Source organism: Rhagoletis zephyria, unplaced genomic scaffold (assembly GCF_001687245.7).
Source record: "Rhagoletis zephyria isolate East Lansing unplaced genomic scaffold, Rhagoletis_zephyria_1.1 Rzeph_scaffold_01891, whole genome shotgun sequence".
NCBI lineage: Eukaryota > Metazoa > Arthropoda > Insecta > Diptera > Tephritidae > Rhagoletis > Rhagoletis zephyria.
Genome location: NW_016158975.1, coordinates 49,228 through 71,941, shown reverse-complemented (window position 1 = coordinate 71,941; position 22,714 = coordinate 49,228). Strand labels below are relative to the sequence as shown.

At 35.5% G+C, this 22,714-nt stretch overlaps 1 protein-coding gene across 2 annotated transcripts in view; it reads right to left on the bottom strand.

Moving 5' to 3' along the window:
• Positions 1 to 1,675: 1,675 nt before the first annotated feature.
• Positions 1,676 to 22,714, bottom strand: part of LOC108365493 (homeobox protein 13) — a 68,841-nt gene continuing 47,802 nt past the window's right edge. For both annotated transcript variants that reach the window (XM_017619529.1, XM_017619530.1), the window contains exon 3: positions 1,676 to 3,705. In XM_017619529.1, the coding sequence (XP_017475018.1) occupies positions 2,553 to 3,705 (1,153 nt within the window). In that variant the 3' untranslated portion in view covers positions 1,676 to 2,552. The remainder of the gene's footprint in view (positions 3,706 to 22,714) is intronic.

Sequence of the window (22,714 nt, the reverse complement as noted above, 5' to 3'; positions counted from 1 at the left end):
TTCTTGGCTTTTTTCATTAACTTTTTGTATCATAATGACTTCTAATTGCACTTTTTAACTGAAAATTTGTTTGATGTCGTTTTGTTTTGCTTAATCGAAGTTGCTTCGTAAGAAAAGGTATGCAAATAGAGACGCTAAATTGATTTGACTTTGAAAATCTGGCGACGAATTTGTTTGTTGTTGTTGAAAATTATGTTCAATTATTTTGAAATGTTTGTCACAATATTATTGCGGCTTAATGACTTTAATTAAAAAATGATAACTGAGCCTGAGTCCACTTATTTATTTTTTTTAAATATATATTTAAATGAGTCAATAATTTTTGTAAATATTTTTGGAAGAACGTAAGAAGTTAGGTAAATAAAAAAAAAATAATAATAAATTGGGAAGATCCAAAAAAATATTTTGTTTTTGGAAAAATCTTCGCAAGTGAATAAATTAGAAAAACAAGTGGGGAGATTTAAAAAATGTCTTTTTTGAGCAAACAGAAATTTTTCAAAAAGGATATAAGGACAAAACTTCAAACAATCAACAAAAAAAAATTAAGAAAAATTTTACACAAAGGTGTTTTTTACTTGAGGCGTATTTCGCACTTCGCAGATTAAAGAAATTCTTTTTAGAAAAATAAAAACTAAATAAAAGTCTTTCTTTGCGCCTCACAGATTGAAATACATAATTCTTTTTAGTAAAAAAGCTGGAAAAATTAAAACGATAATTTAAATAAATAGTAAAAATTTTATAAAACTATGACAAGTTTTTTTTAGACATTTTCGGTGTCTGGCAAATTAAGGCATTTTTATACAAAAATAAAAAAGACATAAGAATGTTACAAGAAGTTTAGAAAAAAGCAACAATATTTTTTTTTTTTGGTTAAGGGATTTTTGGGGGCTCTCAAATTGAGTTATTTTTGCGCAAGCTGATTTTGGCGCTTACAAATATGTTCATAAAAATCAACTATTGTTCGAAGACGGGATAAAACCGCCACGAAAAATTCTTCGAATTGGGAATCGTAAGTTTTTACATGGTTGAAGAATGTATGAAAAAATTGTTTTAGTTATAAGCTAGAAAATTATAAAATTATCAGTGGTTGATTAAGTTTTTAGTGGACAAATATGCAGAAGATCGTTCAGAGAAGTAGGAGTGAGGCGCCTAGACTTAGAAGTTTTGAAAATTAGTTAATTTTAGAGTGAATTGAAGGCAAGTTTCTGCTGTTTTTTTGCTATTAAAAATTTGTACGTAAAAAAAAAATAATTTTTAATATTGTTCCAAAAAAAAATTTTGTTTTAAATATTTAGTTCGTTTTCAGCAGCTGTAACTATGTAGTTATTATTGTGTGATTTCGACTTAAATTTTTTATTGGAATTGCCACCTTAGTAAGTCACGTGAAACCTTTTTGCAATAATATTTTTTTTTTTGTGATTTGACTAGAGAAACTTCCTTTTTGTTCTGATTGTTATTTCTACATTTTTAGAAAGAAAATTAGTGAATATTGCTTTACATAAGTAAATTTCTAAGCGAAATTTTTATTTATTTTTTTTACTTTTCAGAGAAGAAAACTGCCAATGTTTACTTAGCTGCAATTTTGAAGGAGAAAATTACGTCCATTCCTTTCAATAAAAAATAGCAAATTATTTGTTGTAGAAAGCAAAGATTTTTGTAATATCTTATTTTTGTATCATAAAAACGCGTGACATCTTTTTTTGCATTTCTACCAATTTTTTTTTTCACTTCATTAGCTTTTAAATCACACCTCTTGGGTGATCTCTGTCTTCTTCCTCACATCTACGTGACTAACTTACTATACAAACCTACATACTGTACATGTGTACATATGTACATATCTATGATGTAAGTATGTATGGTTGCTGTCTTCTGCTTGACTACATTTTCTTTGATTTAGTTGTTTTTTTTTTTTGTTTTGTTTACTGCTTACCTTATATACTACACATGTATGTACATAATATGTCTGTGTGTAATTAGCTTTGTATAATTTTATATTTTATGTATTTACGTGTATAAGTTTTTCTTTTGAGTTTTTGCTTGGTTAAAAACTAATAATATTTGTGGAAAAAATCTTAAGCTAAATGCTTAAGCTTAAGAGTTTTTGTTTTGCCTATTTTAGTTGCAACAAAATTTGTGGCTTGTTGCCATTTTTATTTTTTTACATGAGTTATAAATTTTAAGTTTTTAGTGTTGTAAATTATGTACTTTTCCTCTTACACTTTAACATCTTTTTAAAAGTTAAGAAAGTTCTTTTGTTTTGTTTTAATATTAGTTACAATTTTTAAAGTTTTGTTTGCAATTATTTTGCTAAACTTAACAATGCGCTATAAAAAGTGAATTTTTTGTTTTTACTTTTGTTGTTTTCGCATCAGTTGCATTTAAGCCGCCATAATTCACAGCGAACAAACACCCGTCTCGCTCGCACATGCGCTCACTCATCCATGCCTAATCTCTTATCTTCTGCTATCGTTCGCACTCGCTTTTGCTGTCGAATTTGCTCTGTCTCGTTTACCACTTGCTATTCTATCGCCTGCTTTTTACTGATACTTTCATGTTTCCAGCGATGTGACAACCAGATTGTGAAATACACTTGCCGATTCGCTCATCATCGCCGCCTGTCCGCATGAGTCGCTGCCCACGCTGGGTGTTGGACTGGGCGTACCTAAGCGCAGCGCATCCATTATCACCTCAAAGTCCTTTTGATTTTGATTTAGATCGAACTCCAGTTCCAGCTCGTTGCCGCCATTGCCATTGCTTAGTTTTTGTCGTTTACTTGGCGACATTGGACCCATACCCATGCCGACGCTGACCCCCATGCCTAGTCCCAAACCCACACCAACGCCCATGCCACCACCTACGCTCACTACATCGAGCGGACAGTCTTCAATGGCGGAGATCAGGCGCTGTTGGGGGATGTAGAATTGTGAAAGCGCCTCGCGCACCAAACGATCGCTTTCGTCCTCGCTGCGTAGCCGTTTGCGAGACGAGATGGCTTTCTCTAGCTGTTCGGCGCCCTGCGTGATCTCCGGATCGATGAGTGGCATTGGCGCATTGATTTCGCTCAATTCACGGTCGAGTATTTCCAGGTCATTGTCAAGATTGCTGCTGCAGATTGGACGTTTACGCGAATGTGTGGTGCTGGTGGTTGAGACGACGACGGAGGAGGAAGAGATGGACGAGGATAGGGAGGAAGTGAGAGACGAATTGGCAACAGTTGTGGTGTTGATGGCATGGCAGGAGGATGAGGCGGTGGCAGTAAAATGTGTGGTGTGTGTGGTAGTGCTGTGGATTGTAGAGGCGACGTTGGCGGTAGTGTGGATGGCAGTCGTGTGCGAGGTGAAGGCGGCGCCGCTGCTGGTGGAGGTGGTGCTAGTGGTTGCTGCGCAGTTGCTGTGCGACGAAGAGTTGGCAATGTCGACGTGTGTGGTGGACGAGTGTAGTTTGTTGTTGTTGTTGTTGCAGTTGAGATTATTTTCATCGCCGCTTAAGAGAAGCTCTTCATCGCTGCTCCTGTTGCGCTCCGCGGCGTCGTGATCCCGCGAAAGATTGAGTGCGTTGTTGTTGTTGTTCGGTGAGGCATTGTTGTTGGCGATTTCATTGCAGGCGAATTTGTTCGATGGCTGATGATTGGAATTGTCAATGCCACAGCTGCTGTAGGGATTGAAAATGTTATCGCGTGCGCTTTCGGGCTTCACCTCGGATCTGTAATGGAAAAAAGAGGGAGAGAAGTTAAAATTAGAGTTACGTATGTTTAGCATAAAATATTACTATTTAATACTATTTCAGCGGTGGCAACTCTATATAAAGCTTTCAGAACTTTAAACGATACCCGCTTTGAACTGACTCGTACTTAACAGTTATGTTCATTAAGTCAAAGTTAAAAAAAAATGCAAATCACAGTACGGTGTGAACGTAAAGAAAATAAGCAATTAAGGGTCCATCGGCCGTGCAGAGTTCAAAACCTGCTATGAAGCAGCATGCTGCAAGCAAGCACGAAAACTTTCACTTGAACTGAGCGGCCGCAATTGCTGTTGCGGCGCGCATACGAATTGCAGCAGATACCATAAATGTTGGGTGCAATAACAACAATTCGAATGAAATTAAACGGTAACAACATGAGGGACATTGAACGCGCAGCACAACAGCTGCGGAGTTCGTACAAAGCACACCACACAGAACCAGAGAACAGAGACGCGCATTCGACCGACAACGAAGCACAAATGTCAAAGCCAAGCACGTCAAAAATCAACCGCTAAGGCAGCAGCAGTCGAAGAGGGAAAAGGAGAGAAGGAAAGAAGCGAAGTGGGAAGTGGGAAGGCAGCTGGGGAAACAAAAGTAGCTGACTGGCAGGCGAGTAAGGACACGCCAAAAGCAGAGTGGCGTCGTAGTTGAATGGCAGCAGCTTGCGAAAGCAGACAGGCAGACCTGCGAGACGCGAAGGTTGGCGTGACTTCAAACGGCAGTTGACGAAGAAGAAGCAGAAGAAGAGAAAGAAGGGCTATACGAAATGAACTGTATGCGCTACGGTAATAATGGCAATGCGCTGATCAGTGCGCCTATCGCCGGTGTGTGGACTCAGCGGTGNAGGTTGGCGTGACTTCAAACGGCAGTTGACGAAGAAGAAGCAGAAGAAGAAAAAGAAGGGCTATACGAAATGAACTGTATGCGCTACGGTAATAATGGCAATGCGCTGATCAGTGCGCCTAACGCCGGTGTGTGGACTCAGCTGTGACCGATTTGCCAGCAAAACAACGCCGATAAAGTATTTACGGGCAATAGTAAGACAAGCAACGCTGTGTCCGTTAGTTTAATCGCAGTCGCCCTTGCAAGTATAAAACACAGCGCGCGCACAGCCACATACAATGCAAGCAAAGGTGTGAGCAGCGCTTTCCGGCGAACGCATGAAAGTGCGAATTTATGTGCGCTAATAGTTCGCACGCGTCGTTTGCTCATTAACGATGCGAGCCGATTGAAAATAGAGACACATCTACAAACAGACTTAGGCGAATAAAGGGTCCGCGACGAGTTGCGTGCGAAATAAATTGGAAAAACGGCTACAATTGAAAAAAGGAATAGCGGAACAGGTTGCAAAAGTGGCAAAGGTGACAGAGGCGAGGAAATAAAGTAGTTACTGGCGTAAAGATAAGTGAAATGAAAAGANGGAAAAACGGCTACAATTGAAAAAAGGAATAGCGGAACAGGTTGCAAAAGCTGCAAAGGTGACAGAGGCGTGGAAATGAAGTAGTTACTGGCGTAAACATAAGTGAAATGAAAAGAAAAAAATCTACAAAATCCAGTTGGCTATTAAGCTAGTATTTATAGCGCTGTACAAAGTGTGGAAAAGCAACGTAGAAAGCGCAATAAATAAACCAGTAGCAGTGAATTAACGCGCATAGAGAGCTGCCGTAAGAAGTCATAAAAACCAAGCAACTATAAGCCACAAAAGCAGAGGAGGCATCGCCACTACAACTTTGCGGCTAGCGCATTAGTCGCCTCAAGGGCCGGCCGCATGACAGCCAAAGAGAATTATGGATAGTAACGCAACAGTTATTAAATTGCAATGCGAGCGGTAAGTTTTTAATTGATCAGCCAGTAGCCGTTGATTTGTACTTGAGATGATATAACCACATACATACGCATGTAANGCCAGTAGCCGTTGATTTGTACTTGAGATGATATAACCACATACATACGCGTGGAAGTATGTATGTAGGTGTGGAGTAGGACAGCAAGAGAAGGTGGCAATAAAACATAGTAGCACCTGGCGGCTTGCATGCGACGCTGCATAAATTGGGGCTTCGCTACGATGCAATGTGATTGGGGAGCAATAAATGCGTGCAGAGGGTAGCTGATACTACTAGTGGCTGCACACGCGCGCTGTAAATTCCAAAAGTGGTTGTGGCGCGGTGCGTTAACTTCTATAGAATTTATCATCGATTCACGCTATGAAATAGAGACTTATGACTTTTAATTGCGGTCATCATGCGCTACCTTTGCGAGGAAGTAGAGTTTGGAGACCACAAAGCAGGCGGAAGTTATGCAAAAAAAGTGATTATACTATTTTAGTAGCCAGAAACTTGAAAGCGCTTAAAATGTTATTAGCATTTATGATGGATTGAATGGCTTAGACTAAGCCCATACTATGTGAATTTTAGGAGCAAGTTGGTAGTCGTAGTTGGACTTCGAAGGGAGATAGGGCGAAAATAGTCCCTACACTTTATTGTCATAAAATGTTTAAGGAAACTCTAGAACTTTAAGCCCATATCTTTGGATTTAAAGATATATGTAGGAGAAAGCGACGAAGTCAAGAGATTCGACCGCATCCCTTTTGAATCATAGCAAGACGATAGGGCTCATGGAAAGAAAGTTTTTGGAAGAATATCGTAATAGTACCCGCTGTATTTTTTGTCGAAAGTTGTACAAAGCACTTCTTTTCCGACGCCTCCAATAACAAAAAATGTTCGTACTGACATAAAAATTGCCCAGGTAAGGAAGTTCAGGCTCGATGCCGCAATAAATTGAATACAACTTAAATTTTCAGAAAATTCCGTCCTTCTGCCGACGCCGAATGATCTACGTGACGAACACAGAAAATAAGATTTTCGGGTCTTCGAGCGAAGTATTGTACATTTATGTATGTATATGGCTGCGCTCCCGTAAGCACCAGGTACCAGAAATCCCATGACTCAGCACGCATGGGTGGACAACAAAGCAAAGATATTCACGAACACAACAGAATAGCCAAGTGCGAAAGGGCTTGTCTACACTTCGTATGAAAAACTGGCGGACGGCTCAAACGGACATTTGGTAAAGGTCCCAAAAATCAGAGGGACTACTGCGGCAATCTGAACACCCGGCATATCACAGTACTCCGACCAAAAGTTGGAAAGGGGGGTTGTGAAATTTCTTCTATGAAGGAAGGGAAGTATTTAATTAAATATTATCTCCGTTCTCTCCTTCATACATATATCCCTTCCCGCGAGACCTGAGCACAATGGGCAGCTCAANGACCGCATCCCTTTTGAATCATAGCAAGACGATAGGGCTCATGGAAAGAACGTTTTTGGCAGAATATCGTAATAGTACTCGCTGTATTTTTTGTGGAAAGTTGTACAAAGCACTTCTTTTCCGACGCCTCCAAAAACAAAAAATGTTCGTACTGACATAAAAATTGCCCAGGTAAGGAAGTTCAGGCTCGATGCCGCAATAAATTGAATAAAACTTAAATTTTATGGGGGACAGGAGACTCTCTGCTTTTCAGAAAATTCCGTCCTTCTGCCGACGCCGAATGATCTACGTGACGAACACAGAAAATAAGATTTTCGGGTCTTCGAGTGAAGTATTCTACGCAAGATGTATATTTATGTATGTATATGGCTGCGCTGCCGTAAGCACCAGGTACCAGTAATCCAATGTCTCAGCACGCATGGGTGGACAACAAAGCAAAGATATTCACGAACACAACAGAATAGCCAAGTGCGAAAGGGCCTGTCTACACTTCGTATGAAAAACTGGCGGACGGCTCAAACGGACATTTGGTAAAGGTCCCAAAAATTAGAGGGACTACTGCGGCAATCTGAACACCCGGCATATCACAGTACTCCGACCAAAAGTTGGAAAGGGGGTTGTGAAATTTCTTCTATGAAGGAAGGGAAGTATTTAATTAAATATTATCTCCGTTCTCTCCCTCATATATCCCTTCCCGCGAGACCTGAGCACAATGGGCAGCTCAGGCTTGAGTATCTACTTAGAAATGCAACCTTGCTCTTCCCAACAATTTACCTCTTCACTAATTTTTCATAATACTTTGCACTAGCTACTTGCCTATGCCGATTGCTACTTTCTACCGTACAATTCAATAAGTTTGGCAAAATCTATGAACACATTTTTTTGTTTACACTTTTCGCAAACTCACTTGCATTTGCTTTCTTAAAGTTGCATAAATAAATAATTCCAAGTCTTCAATAGTTACCGTCGTGGCATACAGCAGGCAGTCAGGCAGCCAGGAAGGCAAGCAGATATATTTGCACATAAATAATTCAAACTTTAGCANCTACTTGCCTATGCCGATTGCTACTTTCTACCGTACAATTCAATAAGTTTAGCAAAATCTATGAACACATTTTTTTTTTACACTTTTCGCAAACTCACTTGTATTTGCTTTCTTAAAGTTGCATAAATAAATAATTCCAAGTCTTCAATAGCTACCGTCGTGGCATACAGCAGGCAGTCAGGCAGCCAGGAAGGCAAGCAGATATATTTGCACATAAATAATTCAAACTTTAGCATGCATTCATAGCGGAAGAGCTGAGCAGCAACGGCAATGGGGAAGTCAAACTAAGTAAGTATGTAAGTAAGTACATAAGTAAAGCAAAAGCAACTTTTCCATGCCACAAACGACACAAAAGCAAAGTGAAGGCGCACGTACAAACACACTCAGGCGCGCATATTGCTGCAGATACTAAATGGAGGCTGGAAGATATTTGATTACGTTGTGATGGAATCGAGCGCCCTAGCCAAGAAGACGTTGCATAGAAAATTGAGTCGTGAAGCTGTGTTGCAAAATGTGTTGCATAACTCACCATGTAGCGAGCAGCGACAGCAATGTGCGCGATAGAAGTAGGCATAAGGCGGATGAGAAAAAATATATAAAAAAAAAGAAAATTATTATGAAGCAAAGTAATTGAGCGCTGTGCTGTGAATGTAGGTAAATGAAAACCCTACGTCAATTTTTATGCGCTCGGTCTAACGTAATGGCGAGCAGGCAGAAGCAGACNGCAAGCAGATATATTTGCACATAAATAATTCAAACTTTAGCATGCATTCATAGCGGAAGAGCTGAGCAGCAACGGCAATGGGGAAGTCAAACTAAGTAAGTATGTAAGTAAGTACATAAGTAAAGCAAAAGCAACTTTTCCATGCCACAAACGACACAAAAGCAAAGTGAAGGCGCACGTACAAACACACTCAGGCGCGCATATTGCTGCAGATACTAAATGGAGGCTGGAAGATATTTGATTACGTTGTGATGGAATCGAGCGCCCTAGCCAAGAAGACGTTGCATAGAAAATTGAGTCGTGAAGCTGTGTTGCAAAATGTGTTGCATAACTCACCATGTAGCGAGCAGCGACAGCAATGTGCGCGATAGAAGTAGGCATAAGGCGGATGAGAAAAAATATATAAAAAAAAAGAAAATTATTATGAAGCAAAGTAATTGAGCGCTGTGCTGTGAATGTAGGTAAATGAAAACCCAACGTCAATTTTTATGCGCTCGGTCTAACGTAATGGCGAGCAGGCAGAAGCAGAAGCAGAAGCGCAGCTCAGCGTAGAAGTCAGCGATTGGAAGGCCGTGCGCGTGTGTGTTTGTGTAGCTTTACGAGTGAAGCGTGATAAGGAAATCCCCCTGCAAAACGCCATTTATGCCTGAAAGACGGTGTGTGGCATACAATTAGACAGCGTCATCGAATGATGAAATACACGTACACTAGCTGCTGCTTCGTCGTTTGCTCGACTGTGGGTTGGTTGACTGACTGACTCATTGACTGGTTGACTGGCGGCTGTTTTGGTGGCGTATGAGTGCATAGCCAAAAGATTGGAGCAAAGAAACTAGGTCGTCACTGCGCTGTGTGCGTGTGTGTGTATGTGTACTCATGCGTTTGAGTTCGAGTGAGTTGAGTGCAAAAGCACAATAATAATTAAGCTTATTATAAATGGCGAGGTTGTTTGGTGTTTGGTGTTTGCGGTTGTGGTTGCGGTGGTTATTTGTTGTTATTGTAGTCGCTACTACAATCGATCTACCGAAAAAAAGCAGAAAGCAAAACATCAACAGCAGCGTAGATAATGAAAAGTTGTTGCGGAAAGACGCAGAGCATAGCAATCAAGTAAGTAACAAAATAAGAGGCAACAAAAAACACAAAAGAAATACATACTAAACTAGGACTAAATTAGGACTGCTGCAGTATAGCTTAGCACTTGATGGAGAGCATAAATACATATTTAGCAGCATATGCACATTTGACTGCCTATAATTTTTACAGTGCATGCAGCGCAGCCACGACACTTATTTGGAAATCACAAATGCGAGTGATTAACTTGAAGCAAATGCATATGGTGGTGGGGAGAGATAAGAATTTGAAGAACCCCATTTATATGTACATATATCGTCGATGTTTTTGCAAAACCGCCCATCGACCAGTTGCAAAACCGCCTAAATCGCCGTTGTGACAAGAATGAGATTTGGTAACCCTGAACTACAGGCATCGAAATTTATGCATAAAAATCGTAAACTCTTTATTAAAACAACAGATTTGTAAAATAATAGCTTGAGAAAATAGCACCTCTCAAGGCGATGCCTTCAAAGAAAAACCGTTTTTCGCTCTCCTGTAAAATATATTAGCGCTGTAAGATAGGCAGTTGGTTTGGCAATTGGACGATGCGCGGTTTTGCAAAAACGTCGACCATATGTATTTACATAATTTATTAAATTTTTTTGATAGATTAATAGAAAATAAATATATATATTGAACCTTTAGAAGTGACCTATACTTTGATATTAATATTTTAATTCCACTAGTCCCTAGTCTGAGAGATTTCTGCGACTTTCAAATTTTCGCCATGGCCATGACCTAAATACTCGTATCGTTTTTCATAATGAAAGAAAATTTGGAGGCGGAAATTTCAGTTCTCTTGATATCGCAAATTGTACGGGCATTCAGATTTTTTACAGTTGTTTGGCGCTTGACGCGCCAATTTGGGGACGGCAGACTGATGAAAGCAAATGAACTTCCATGCAAAGCACAAAGATAAGTCCGTTTACAAAATAGAAATGGCTAGCAGCTACGAGGCTTCAGGACGGTAGCTAATTTAAGCCCTATGCCACTACAGCCTAATGCCGTAAGCATGATTGTGGGATTCCAATAATTTTCATCTTGAAAGATTTATTTCATGAGCCGTTTGAGAATTGGATATTTATACCTGTTAGCCATATAAAATCGTAGTGAAAGAGCGCAAGCATACAATGCTGCATACTTCTAGACGCGCTTTTAGCTGAGTTAATGTGCAACTCGCCCAAATCGCAGAGTAAAACAGCTGTAAAACTGTTTGTACTTATGTGTAGGCAATCATAGTTTAACTGCTCTATAAACTTTGATTTCTATTTTAAATTTAAAGCAATGCCACAATATCGAAGTACCGCGCAATTATGTATGTATGTTCAACAATTTCGGAAACAGCTGGCGCACTAAAATTTCCCTTAATTTTCCCCAATTCGCTGTACACTTGAACTTAATGCGACAACAAAGGCAAGCGGCAAGCTAACCCAACTTCATAAGTAGTGTACATACGTACGACTAAATATGTACATATGTATGTATGTAGTAGAAGCACTAAAAGTGAACGAAAAGGCTGTGAAAAAATATGTGCAACATACATATGTACATACATACATACATATCTCACACGATCTTCAAAAGTGACACAACGCAAAATCACACCTTTGTCAGAAAATGCGAAAACGTATTTCTCAGCACATGCTATTCATATGGGCATGGGTGATTTTGCCTTAGGTTTTTTCAACAAAGTATAACAAAATTGTCTCCAGCTTTTGCTGAAAGGTAAATAAAAGCTTTGTGTACATTTTTAGCGTATAATTTCAAAAATGCCAAATTTTGAATTCTGTCATTCTTGAACATCGTGAGCGATATGTACTTATGCATGTACATATGTACATATTTGAACATTTACACTTAAGTGTCATCGGCGTTGTCGTCTGTGCGCTATTTGATGCCGTCAAATGTCGTCAAAAAGCTTTTAATGCAACAAATACGTACGAAATTTCGGTAAAGGCAATGCGGCTATGACAACGAAATCAACAACCAAAACGGCGACAACCAAAAAATATACATATGTATGCATGTATGTAGGTACTATTTGTGTGTGTATGTAATGAACACAACAAGAGCCACAAGTAAAAAGCAAAAGCGTGAATTTCATTATCGTCGAAAAGCGCAATAGCGGGGGTAAATATGTATGTATGTACTATTGTATGGTGGTGTGTGTGCTTATGTCTGGGAAAAATAAAATTGTCAAATAAAAATGAAAGTATGTAATCACTTGTAAACATTAATGAATACGCGGCATTGTACTTTTGCGAAGGGCTCACTTTAGCAGTGCACCGATTAGCAGTCTAAAGTATACAATATATGTATTATAATAAACTTAATAACTTAGTTATTATTGATTGTGTTATTAAATTTAATGAGTTCAAACCACGAAAATGTTAAATCAACTAATATTAAAAGCTGATGATGACTGCTGTTTGCAGTGAATCAATATCAGTATCGATAGTCGAAAACTAACGAGCTCTGATTTGGCGGCCGCTTACGAGGTGTTCACACGTTTGCCTAATTAAGTGCATTTTTTCCAAAGAATTTATAAGTTGACAACACATGCAAAAGAGAAAACAATTTACGGAAAGCTGAACATATTTTTATAGCTGTGTACGAATCAGTGAACTAAACCAAGAATAAATTTAATTTTCACAAATATTTTCATAAGCGCTGCCTAAGTGTAGACAACATGAAACCACTTTTCGCACAAGCGTTTTCGAAAAACAAACGTTTGTACATATTAGCATGACCAAATAAATATATGTATCTATTTGCCTCTATGCATGACACGCCTGTCAACCAACAGTCCAAGCATAAATGGAGCGAGCAGCAAATCGGCGAAATCCGGCAAAACCAACCAGTCAAAAAAAAAAAAAAACCACAACCAAAACGACGCACACAAAAAATGTTGACAACAACAAAGCTAAAACAAAAGTACATAAGTGAAATACAAACAAGTGAATGAGTTGCTACCGGGCGGCAGTGAAACCTACGAAAAAAAAAAGAAAGTGCTGAATGAAAACGAAGTTATTCTGTTGGTATTAAGGTGGCGGTGATTGTGACGCGCTGCAGCGAGAGTCGCGGAGGGTCGGGCAGGGCGTATACGTGTTGTATGCACTTATTTGGCATATGTCAAAACAACATGTGTGAGCTACGATGAGCGACGATGATGAAAAGCGAGTAATAAATGTGAATGAGAATGCTTAAATCAGCAGGCGATGGAGTAATAGCATAATAGTTGGTGGAATGCAGAGTAGTAAATATAAGGCTAAGGGCGCCTTAAAGAGTTTATGTGTAGAAAAGGAATGAAAATAGGAATGATATTTTACTTTGCAATGCATAAGCTGCTGCAAACTGACCATAAGCTTTATAGCTTATTAACACTAATTTTACACTAGAGACCTACATACATACATATGTATGTATATATAGAAAGGGACTTTAAAAACAGTAAGGGAGNAATATAAGGCTAAGGGCGCCTTAAAGAGTTTATGTGTAGAAAAGGAATGACAATAGGAATGATATTTTACTATGCAATGCATAAGCTGCTGCAAACTGACCATAAGCTTTATAGCTTATTAACACTAATTTTACACTAGAGACCTACATACATATGTATGTATATATAGAAAGGGACTTTAAAAACAGTAAGGGATGAAGAAACTGCCACTTAACAGCTAAGAAGCTTCTAAGGAACAACACTAATCTAACTAGTGCGGGTGGCAATCACAAAAGCTGCTTTGTTGGGAGCGATGTACTTCGAATTAGGTTATAATAGTATGACGCACACCTACAAACATACATACATGCGTATGTACACATTTTCGATTATAATGCAAATGGAAAACTTGAAGGTGAATAGAAAGAAGGAACCAACAGCAGGCCGTCAGGCAGTAGTAGGAATTAACTACTTATTCTCTTTTAAACACCGCCACCTAACGGAGGCCAGTCACTCATCCAGCCAGTCAGTTAGCAATGACAGCATGAACAAAAAAAAAACGAACGAAATATGGCAACAAAAAGCGAAATACAAATGTACATATGTAGTGTAAGTAAAAAAAAATTAAGTAGTACAACAGTTATAGACAACAATGCCTAATGGGTTGCAGAACAATGGCAAAAGCATATTATTAGAATCGCGAAAACGAATTCTGTTTAATGCGGAAAAAAGCAAAGCAGTGCAGAAGACAACAACAGCAACATACAATAAAAAAAAAACATCAAATGGCACAAAGTAGAAGAAAAAGTAGCGCGTAAACCTTGAACCAAAAAAAAAATCGCAACTACACGAGCGCAAGTGTGTACATACAAACACACAAACATACAATACCATCGCAACTGTTGGCTGTGGCAGCAAAGTGTCCTAATTTTTGGTGCCTATTACATATAGTAGATATGAATGAGTGGGCATACATATGTACATATTAATCTATAAATGAACATAGATATTTTTTTTGTTTGCATAAAAAGTAGCACAGTCGTAGTAAGAAAAAGACGAAATGATAAATAAAAAGAGGAGCGTAAACAAATATTAAAATTATGAGAAATCGAAGTGACAGTAGAGTGGGCGTGGGGTTAATGTAAACGAAGGTAGCTTGTGAATTTATGCATTTATTACATGCCAATGCTGCGTCAATTACCGAATCTTAATTAATAAATTTGATTTAGGCAGATCCCTACGCTGTGGATTTGCAATTAATTTAGAATGCGCAGGAAAATGATTTTTGCTAGTGAAGCGATTTTAAACCTTTTTTTTTTAATTGTTATTGTAATTAATTTCAAAATTCGCAGGTTTGCTTTTCTCTTTAATTTCAAAGATAAAACGTGGTTAGAATCGCAAAGTTTTTTTCAGTTTAATATTTTTCAGAGTTTATGTGTTTTCGTTTAATTTATATCCTCGTTTGTTTTATTTCATAATATTCTGTTTAATTTTAATTCATTAATAACAATAATAGATTGGCGCTTATACAATATGCCAGTGTTCGGCCACGCTTTTCCTCCGATTTGTGGCGTGCACCTTGATGTTGTCACACAAATGGGAGCGACCTACATTTTTACGCCGACTCCGAACGGCGAATGTATTTTTATGAGAAGCTATTTTCCATGGCAGAAATACACTATTATTATTATTATTATGTTTTGATGTTGGTCGGAAACTGGGCTCGAACCCAGGCCCTACGGAATAGTAGCGTGCACTGCTAATCACTATACCATTATTTTGCTTATTTTAAATTGTTATCTTTTCTATTTTTCATTTTGTCTCATGTATATTAAATTAAACGGTTTTTAATGAGCTTGAAGCCGTTTTTAATGAAAAACTTATTGTGGAAAAGCAACAATAATGTGAAAAAATGGTAGAAGTGATAGCTATTTTGGAAATCCCCGCATTTCCTCATCAGGCTTCTTTCAGTAGGCTTCGAACCGACGATCCCACTGACTCAGTCAGTTGCCTATGCACTGTGCTAATAACAAAAAAAAACAAAAACAAATCATGTAAATTAATTTAATTTTATTTAATTTTTTCGGGGTTTATTTTGTTTTGATTCAAATTATATTAGTTTAATATTTTTTTTTTATTTTACTATATTCTCTTTTATTTTAATTCAAATTTGTTTACTTTTTGTATATTTATTTTATTTCGTGTAAATTCATTTTATTTAATTTTACTCAATTGTATTTTTAATTTTTTTGCCTCGGAAAATGTTTTAGTGTTATTTTCATTCCCACAAAAATTTTTAAATTTTCTGTAATAAAAAAAATTTTGATTTTGTAACTAAAAAAATCATTTAAATTTTTGTTTCTATATTTAAGTAATTTTTTAATATAACAGGAAAAGCTTAAGTGAAGGTTTAAATAAAAGTTTAAATCTAAAAAAAGTTTTCAATTTAATTGTTTTAATAATTTATGAATTGAAATTTTTTATTTCTAAAATTGATTCAACTTTATTTTGTTTTAATTTTAATTTTTTGTAAAAGAACTGTAAATTTTGTTTATTTAAAAAATGCATTTAATACACTGCGGAGTCTTATTTAAATACATATGTACATAATTTACGAATGTTCCTACATAAGTACATACATATGTAAATATTCCGCATGTTAAAACACACAATATCGCGACATGCCGTTATTTATTTGACACAATCAGGCACTTAATTGCTCATCACTCATCGAGATATGAAAAAAGGTACATACATACATACATACATATGTAGGTATGTGGGTACGTGTATACAAAAATTGCGCTGGATATAATTTTAATAAAACTGTCAACAAAATTCACAGCGCAGTCAAAAGACACAGCTTTGGTATTGTGCATAAAGCATAACAAGTGTATATGTAGTTATGTAGACATATACGCATTCATCTGCATAAACCTTTTGATTCATATTATTAATAAATTACAATTATTCAACTTACTTTCAACACATTTTGCAATTCTTACTTCAGTTCAGAGCTCATAACAACTAATTTAACAAGCATAGAGCTAAACAAATTAAGGAAAAGGGTTATACTTATGTACTTACATATATACAGTATTGGACATATCTATAGCACCCCCTTTCAAAGCGATATTGTTTGCCACTTATGTTTAGTTATTTGTTTTTAAGAATTTTCAATTAAAATACAGTTCATTCTCTAACAAAACCCATATAAACCCATGTTTTAAACTTTTTAAAAGACCGCAAAAAAGCGCAACAAACTTTCCCTTAAATTTCAAACTTTTTTCTCAGAAGCTCTAGAATTTTGAGTACACAGTTTTATAGCGCATTCAATTTTAGTCAATAATGTGCAAGTTTCAAGTCGCTAAAGATTACCGTTGATTTTTTAAAATTCTACCGCTTCTGAGAAAAAAGTTTGAAATTTGGGTGAAAATTTGTTGCACTTTTTTGCGGTCCTTTAAAAAGTTTTAAACTTGGGTTTATGTGAGTTTTGTGAGAGAATGAACTGTATTTTAATTGAAAATTCTTAAAAATAAATAAATAAACATGAGTGGCAAACAATATGACTTTGAAATGGGGGTGCTATTTTATTGGCCAATACTGTACGTACGTAGGGTAGAAAATGGGAAAATTCCGCACATACATAAAGTTATACATAAATGGTGTGAACCAGCTGAGAGATATGAGCACAAGCAATGAGTGCCGATGTATGTATGTATGTATGTATGTATTGGTATGTGAGCAAAGCACGCAAGCACTCACCTATCGAGTGACTTTTACACGTGCCAAATAAAATCTACAGATATGAGTACTCAAGTACACGCACACACCCGCGCACTGCGCCTGAAATAACCGAAATGTGTGCGCGACATGGCGTATACGTAACTAGCAATATTTTTGCCTTCACAGTTTAGCTCCATTGGTAGCTTGTGCTGGCCTGCTGGAACTTCATTTAGCGCTACTACTTCGATTTTATAATGTGTATACATCTATGTATGTATGTATGTTTGTGGATACATATACATACATACATATGTTTTATGTATTAGTCTAGAAAAGTTAACAGTCACTATTATGCGTATGCAATGTCTTTTTAACGCTTGTCAGTATGACTGTGTGTGGGTGTTTGCGTGAATGCCAAATGTTTTAATGTCAGCCACCCGAAAAAATTGCACAGCTACATACATACATACATACATATGTTGCGTTGCCTGTGTGGCATTTTGTTAGTTTAATTTTGTTTTTGCTTTTGTATATATTTTTCAGTTTTATTTTTTTTTGCACGCTAACAAATTTCACTACTTTCCTGAGGGCATTCGTTCTGGCTTGGTTTGCTTAATGGTTTCATTTCCAGTAGATACACATTTTACTATCGTTGTGTGGGTGCCATGCTGCTATTAATGCCACAAAGCAGCGTATGTTGGCGGCTTACGCACGCAGCCAACTATTGTACGAATACATTTGTAGTATAATGCAAATATAAATACATACCTATTTACTTACATACATACAAATAGGCGCGACTAGGCGTGAAAATGTTAAAGTTGTGTGTGTGTGCTTATATGCACGTATAAATGCTTGTAAGCTTATGTTTACTAAGCTGGCTTGCAATAGCAGTCGATAGGTTGTGGATTAGTTTGATTGCGGTTGGCTGGGAAGCAGGCTTGCAATCGTTGGTTTGGGAGGAGGAGCGAAGGTCTATACATACATACAAACGTACATATGCATGTGACTAAATAGTATAATACGCTTGTCGGCATTCCAGTAAGCGGCAGGTAAGCAATTGAATGGCTCCATCAAGCATAAATGAGCCTTTCGGCTTTGATGGAAAGCGGTTAGACATACTTTATAAATTTTTATTTCACTAAGCTGCTTTCTCAACTACAGATAATTATCGATTTAAGTTTTTTTTCAGTTTTTTTTTGAAAAAAAAAAGATTTAAAACAATGTGCGTACATATGTATGCATATTTCCAAGAAATGTGCTTCAAGAAGATAAATATAAAATTCCAATAAAGAACCTCGCCGAGTTCCTATGAGAAAAGAGTTCGACTTTGACGGGCTGTCACTCGTAAACTAAGAACCTTAGAGCTTTAAGCCTATGGAGACTTTTGTTCTACATTTTAAGGACTATCATCTTGCAAAGCCGAAAGCAATTTCCCATAGGATTCCGCGTGGTCTTTTTCTGGAACAAATTTAAAATTCAAATACATTTTAAGAAAAATTTAAACTTCTAAATTTTTTTGGTAAATATAAATATTATACAACTTTTTAGAAATATTAAAACATCCAAAAATTACAGTAATTTACATTAATAAATATGTACATACATATGTACATATTTTTTTTTTCAAAAAGCAGAATAAAAGAGACTTGAACTGAACTTAAAGTAAAACTAAATTCAATTTCACAAATATTTGTGCCATCTGAAAAAGATTAACCATAAAAAAACAAAGAAATAAGTTTTTTAAATTTATGAAATCAATTACTGCAAAAAGATAGCACAAACAAATCGTGAGCAATTTAGGAAATCACACAAATAAATTTCTTAAATTTTGTTCGAAAAATAAAAAAAAAAACATTTTTTCTTGAAAAAGTATACAATTAGAAAAAGTATGCCGTTAAAAATATTGTTATTTGATGCCTAGTGGAAATTCAGCATTAGAGAAAAATTGTAAAACTTTGATTATTGGATTTCAACAAAATACATAATTAAAAAAAAATTAGTAATTCTTTAGTTTTCTGAAGTTTTTTTGATGAATATTTATGTATTTAAATATACATACACACACACACATATATATTTACTTTAGGGCGTGTCGAAAACTGAAATTTTGAAATTTAGGAATGTATATTCAATAACACACAATTAACGGCCTTATTCATCAAAAATAAAATAGCTTTAAAGAGAGTGATAAAGGGATATTTTAATAAAAAATTAAGATTTGTAAATCATTTAAGTCTTTATTTTTTTTTTATGAATGTAAGTGTAAAACTTTAGTGTATCCATATACAAAGTAAAACATGTCCCCACAATTTTATAAATCATAATAAATCTTAACAGGCGGCCCTCTCTATAATCACCCAATGTATGTATGTACGTACACATGTATGTAGTAATTGTGACTACTCAGCACTCGTAGTACGGCACAAAAGACAGTTAAATACGATTTGTTGTTATTCAGCAAGCGCTATAAGCAGTCAATTTAAATACATATAAATATGTACGTAGATATGTATGTTTTAAGAGTAATCGCGGTGCTTACAGAAGTAACCATAAATTGTGGAATTCCACTGAGTTGTATTTGCACAATTGTATGTAGATATGCATGTAAATATGCGCAAATGTACACGCGCATTTGTAGATAACTTTTATGTTACAATTCTGCTACCAAATACATACATACATACATACACACACACATATCTATGTATAAACAAGCACACCAACTGGCGGTGGCGGTCCAAGTGGTTAGAGGTCGATTAGGCAAAAACAGACAACGAAAGCAAATGAAATATTTCGTATGCTTTGCAAACTACATACGGATGTAAGACGGAATGCTCTGGCAAGTACATACATCTATATATTTGCATCTGTTTCAAACACAAGTATGCATATATGTATGTATGTTTCCAGATATGAATAGATATGTGCCTGCACGTTAGCTCGCGGAAAATTATAGCTTTTTTAGGGCATCAGGCAAATATACATACATAAAGATACAAGTGGCAGGCAGCTTTTATTGTTTTGCTTTAGCTTTTTGCCTTATTTTTCATGCCTTGCATGACATTAAAGCATAACAAAAGGGGTATACATATGTATCGTACATGTTGGTATGAAAGCATTTGCGCCGACCACAATAGCGACCTCAAAAATAAAAAAAAAAACAGAATTTGTAGAAAAGTAGTAGTACATAAAAATGTTTTAGTGAAATCAAAGCGCAGCCGAAGTGGTGGTAATTTTTTCATGAAATGGAAATATGTACTTACATATGTATGTACGTAGATCCATAAATCAAAGCGTAAAATTGTAATTTCCGGCAATAATTAAGCAGTTAGCAGAAGTCGCTGGGGAATTTAGGAATTTTCAAATTATTTGCATAAAATTTTGTTTTGGAACAAAATTTTGATGAAGTTTGCCAATTTCGGGAATATACATACTACATGCATATGTATGTATGTATGTATGTATGTAAAATATTTATAAGTATGTATAAAAAACTGATACACAAAACATACGGGGATTTTTAGTTTAGATAAGAAAATTCTCCAAAAAATTAAAAAAGTTTGCAATGTTTTAAAAATTGAAAGCTTTTATGACATTTACAATTTTTTTAATGAATAAAGCAACATGTAAGAGTTTAAGTGAAAAAAATTTAGAAAAACTATCTTTTGTATACATATGTACATGTAATATTGATGGCAATCTTGTTATTAAAAAAATATCAATTTCGCAATTGCTAATGAGTTTTTTCCATAAATTTTATTTTTTCGATCATACATGATCCATATTTTTTAGATATTAAAATTTTTTTTCTTTAAATAATAATAACTCTCATCACATTCATAAATTCTTGTAGATTTTGGACTGCTAGGTTCTACTTTAAAATCAAAATTAAATTCACTTTTTCCTTATAACACCAAAATATCCTGGCTATAAATGTGGATAACAAAATACATAGTCGACTTTGTGAGGTAAAAATAACCAACGTGAAGGCAAATTTTAACTTCAGATCCGAATTCAGCCACCTTGAGGCAATGAGCATTGACTAGATGGACAAAAAAATGCTAAATATATTTTTATAAATTATCTCAGCAGTTTTATAATCGTTTTGAGGTCTTTTTTAATTAACAAAGTTCAGGCATTAATTTGATTTTTATTTTAGTTGGTCTCTACTTGTATTTAAAATTTTATTTTACTGATTTTTGTTTATTTTTCTAAGTGTATTACTGCCTTATAAAAACTGCTCATAAAACTATTTGCCGTTCGGAGTCGGCATAAAAATGTAGATCACTCCATTTGTCTTATAACTTCAGGAAGCCCTGCACAAATTGGAGGCAAGCTCGGCCAACTCTTAGCAGAAGTGTAAGCGCCAGATATTTATTAATTTTCTATTTAATTTTAATGTACTTTTTCATTGCTATTTATTTTTTTATTCTACATAATTTTTATTAAATTATTTTTGTCTTAATTTCCCGTATTTCAAATATTTATATTTGATTTTATTTGAACAATTGCATTATTTTTCCTTTTCGTTTATTTTAAATTATTTTGCTTAATATTTACTTATATTATATTCAATTTTTGTTTTATCTAATTTCTTTTTCTTAATCAAATTTGCTATTGTTTATGTTTTAAATTTTCTTTTAGTTTATTTTTTTAATTCTTTTTTATTTTTTTAAATTTTTTCATTTTATGTAAACATATTTTCTTATTTTTCTACATAATATGTACGTATTTTCTATTTTATTTTATTGTTCTTAGTTTACTTCATTTAAGGTAATTTCCAACCAGCCAACAAACTAAGATTACATTTTCCACTTACTTCTTTATTTTATCTGATCTTCATCGGACTTTATTTCATTGACATATCTTAACTTTTATCGACTTTCGATACTTTTGACTGCTCACATATGTAACTAATTAGTAAAACCCGATATCTTTGAGCGAAAATATTGCAAATATTGTCGTGCGCTGAACTCATAAAATCAATTTTTCGTAATTTATCTCAGCGAAGGAATGTGGTGAGTAAATTTTTAAAATTTTGGACTTATCCAACTTGCATTGTAAATAAATAATTTTTCAACGCCACATAAATTCAAATCTGTCAGCAAATTATTTGCAACTTTGAAATAAACTTTTGCTACAATGTGCTTTTCTATGTTTGTATTCTTGTGCGTATTGCATTTGTTTTTAATTTGCAATTCATTTCAACGGCACGTGTAGGAAAACCATTAAAGGCAGTTAGATTGGTACATACATATACATATATGTATGTTTCAATACTTTGAAAATTCGCTGCAGTAATTTCTTATAATTTTTGTTTTTGCTGGCGCTGTTCTAGTGCAGCTAGTGTTGACATTACTTCTTACATAGTTGAGCACAAGTTAGCTAACATTAATATTACTATCCAAGCATTAAATACTAAGAATTCATTAAGGACGCACACAAAAAAGTGGCATTGACAAGCTCTATTGAAATAAATATGAGTTTTGAAAAAATTACTTATTTCGCGCAATTCGTCGAACAAATAATTCCAAGTAATTGAAAAGTTTTATGGCTCTAAGGGATTATTTGCATGAAAAAATTTTGAGGTATGTACATATGGATGTGTGCTGATTAAAACGTGCGTTTTACGTCGATGTACATAGATACCTACATA